This window comes from Poecilia latipinna, unplaced genomic scaffold, assembly GCF_001443285.1.
Source record: "Poecilia latipinna isolate Pla-1442-1.1 unplaced genomic scaffold, P_latipinna-1.0 Scaffold2116, whole genome shotgun sequence".
Classification (NCBI taxonomy): Eukaryota; Metazoa; Chordata; class Actinopteri; order Cyprinodontiformes; family Poeciliidae; genus Poecilia; species Poecilia latipinna.
Window position 1 is genome coordinate 64,072 of NW_015114732.1, and position 1,994 is coordinate 66,065.

General features: G+C 36.7%; 2 protein-coding genes across 14 annotated transcripts in view; both read right to left on the reverse strand.

Annotated features, from left to right (window-relative positions):
- Positions 1-1,994, reverse strand: part of LOC106936315 (zinc finger protein 70-like) — a 107,447-nt gene that overhangs the window by 62,623 nt on the left and 42,830 nt on the right. For 4 of the 13 annotated variants that reach the window (XM_015017200.1, XM_015017204.1, XM_015017203.1 and 1 more), the window contains exon 3: positions 689-693. The exons of 8 other annotated variants lie outside the window; for them this stretch is intronic. In XM_015017200.1, the coding sequence (XP_014872686.1) occupies positions 689-693 (5 nt within the window). Of the gene's footprint in view, positions 1-23; positions 207-688; positions 694-1,994 lie in introns of all 13 variants that reach the window. One more of the 13 variants, XM_015017209.1, reaches the window with a different exon arrangement.
- Positions 1-1,994, reverse strand: part of LOC106936317 (zinc finger protein 569-like) — an 88,344-nt gene that overhangs the window by 54,664 nt on the left and 31,686 nt on the right. The gene's annotated exons all lie outside the window — the stretch shown is intronic.

Sequence of the window (1,994 nt, forward strand, 5' to 3'; positions counted from 1 at the left end):
TAGTGGATATTCTATTTCCTCATGTTTAAACAGTGTAGGTTCTGGTTCCTCCTCTTCTTTTTTAATCCATTTAGGTTCTGGTTCCATCTGTTCCTCTTCAGTCCACTGATGTTTTTTCTGGTCCTGACTGGACCTACTTGCCAGGCTCCAGACTTGTTGGATGACAGAAGCTTTCTCCTTATTTGAGACACTTGGCTGTTGGAGGTCTGTGGGAAGAAAAACACCATCAGTAACATAACTTAATTGATGACTATCTCATGGATCAGCCTAGTTTTCCATGGAGATTCTGGTCTGTAGGCATCATGCGATTCATCTAAAATTATCTTGAAGAGTTGAACTGAAAAGCAGGTAAAGTGTCCTCCACACTAATTTGGAGCTGTGGCAAAAATGTTCAAAATATTTTAATCCAGAAGTACAGATTCATACAATTTTTTATTTACAACGTATTCATACAGTGAAGAACTCAACCTACGTTAAGACAATACATTTTGTTTTTAATCTCACTTGTGACCTCACATTTTAAAGTTGATCAGCTTTATACCAATTTTATTTATTTTTTACCTTTAACAATGAATTAAAAATGAAGATGTAGCATTTTAGCTTCAGCTAAAGAGGATCACAACGTTGCTCTGCTACATCAAGGATGTGAACCTGCAGCTCCAGACCTGCAAGTGGCTCTGTGGCTCACTTAATATAAGAAACAATATTGCCCTTATTTGTTTCATTCCTTTGTTCTGTGTAGGCCTGTCGCGATAAACAATAAATCAAATAAATGTACGATAAATGAAAGTTACCGACCTCATTTTAATTTATCGGCTTACCGTCTCTTCCTGCCTTTTTCCTCTTTCTATTAACGACATTGGATGAAAAAAATGGCTCAACTCCGGTGCTCTCCACTGACCCTCCCTTCCTGATTTCTTCATCGTAATGCCCAGCTCACACTACACGATTTTAGAACTATCGGCTTATTGTCGGCCCATTTTCAAAACCTGAGACCACATAGCCGACAGAAATCCTACGTATAACGGGTTTGATTGGGTTCAATCGTGCCGTTTGGTATCCAACAATGGGCACAAAATAATGGCTACAAGTAGGTACCGGCAGCCAATTTTTTTTCTTTAGATTTTTAGTACTCTAAATGCATTTTTCTATTAAGTGTATTACCAGAAAACAGCAGAAAACATTTCAGCCTATTATGTCTGTTTTTGAGATCTTGAGGGGTAGGTGTAAATTCCTACAAATCCACCTTTGAGTAGAAAAAGATGGGGTTTTTGAAAGCTAATTATTTAAAAATTTAATCAATTTGGCACTTATTTGTAATGATATTCTTTAAATATATGTAAATCATATTGCAAAACAAGACAATGCACACTACAAATAGCTTACTTTTAAAATGAAGGTTCTTAAAAAAGTCTCATTTTGAAAAATTAAACAAATTTCATATTTAAACATGTATGTTGAAACCAAGCTCCAAAAGCTATTTTCCCAGCCTGCTATGTGGTTTTAACAAGCCCAATTTTTTGTAGGGGTCTGGGGCTGGCAAATAAATATTTGGCTGCAAAAATGCTTCCAAAGCTAATTTGACTGACGGAAATTTTTTTTCGAAAATAGACAAAATTGAGTATTTTTTGACCACTCCCCAAATTTTTATTTTTCATTGGATTTCAATAAAACTTATTTACTACATGTAAACAAAGCTGCTGAACATTATAAAGACATCCATTTTGGCTGCAACTGTATCGATGGCTGCAACTGTATCTTCTATTTAGTGTTTGTTAGCTTCTGTTAGTTTCTTGGCGCAGCTCCGTTCTCCTGCTACTGGTAGCTAAAATCACCTCACTGTGTATCCCTCTGAAAAATGAACCCATTCAAATAAAGAAATCCCTCCATGGGTGATACCACAACAGAGAGCGTTCATTTTATAGCGTTAACACCGGTGCTGTAAGGGGTCCAGTATGAAACTGGGGTGATGGAACAACGGAACCACAGCACTT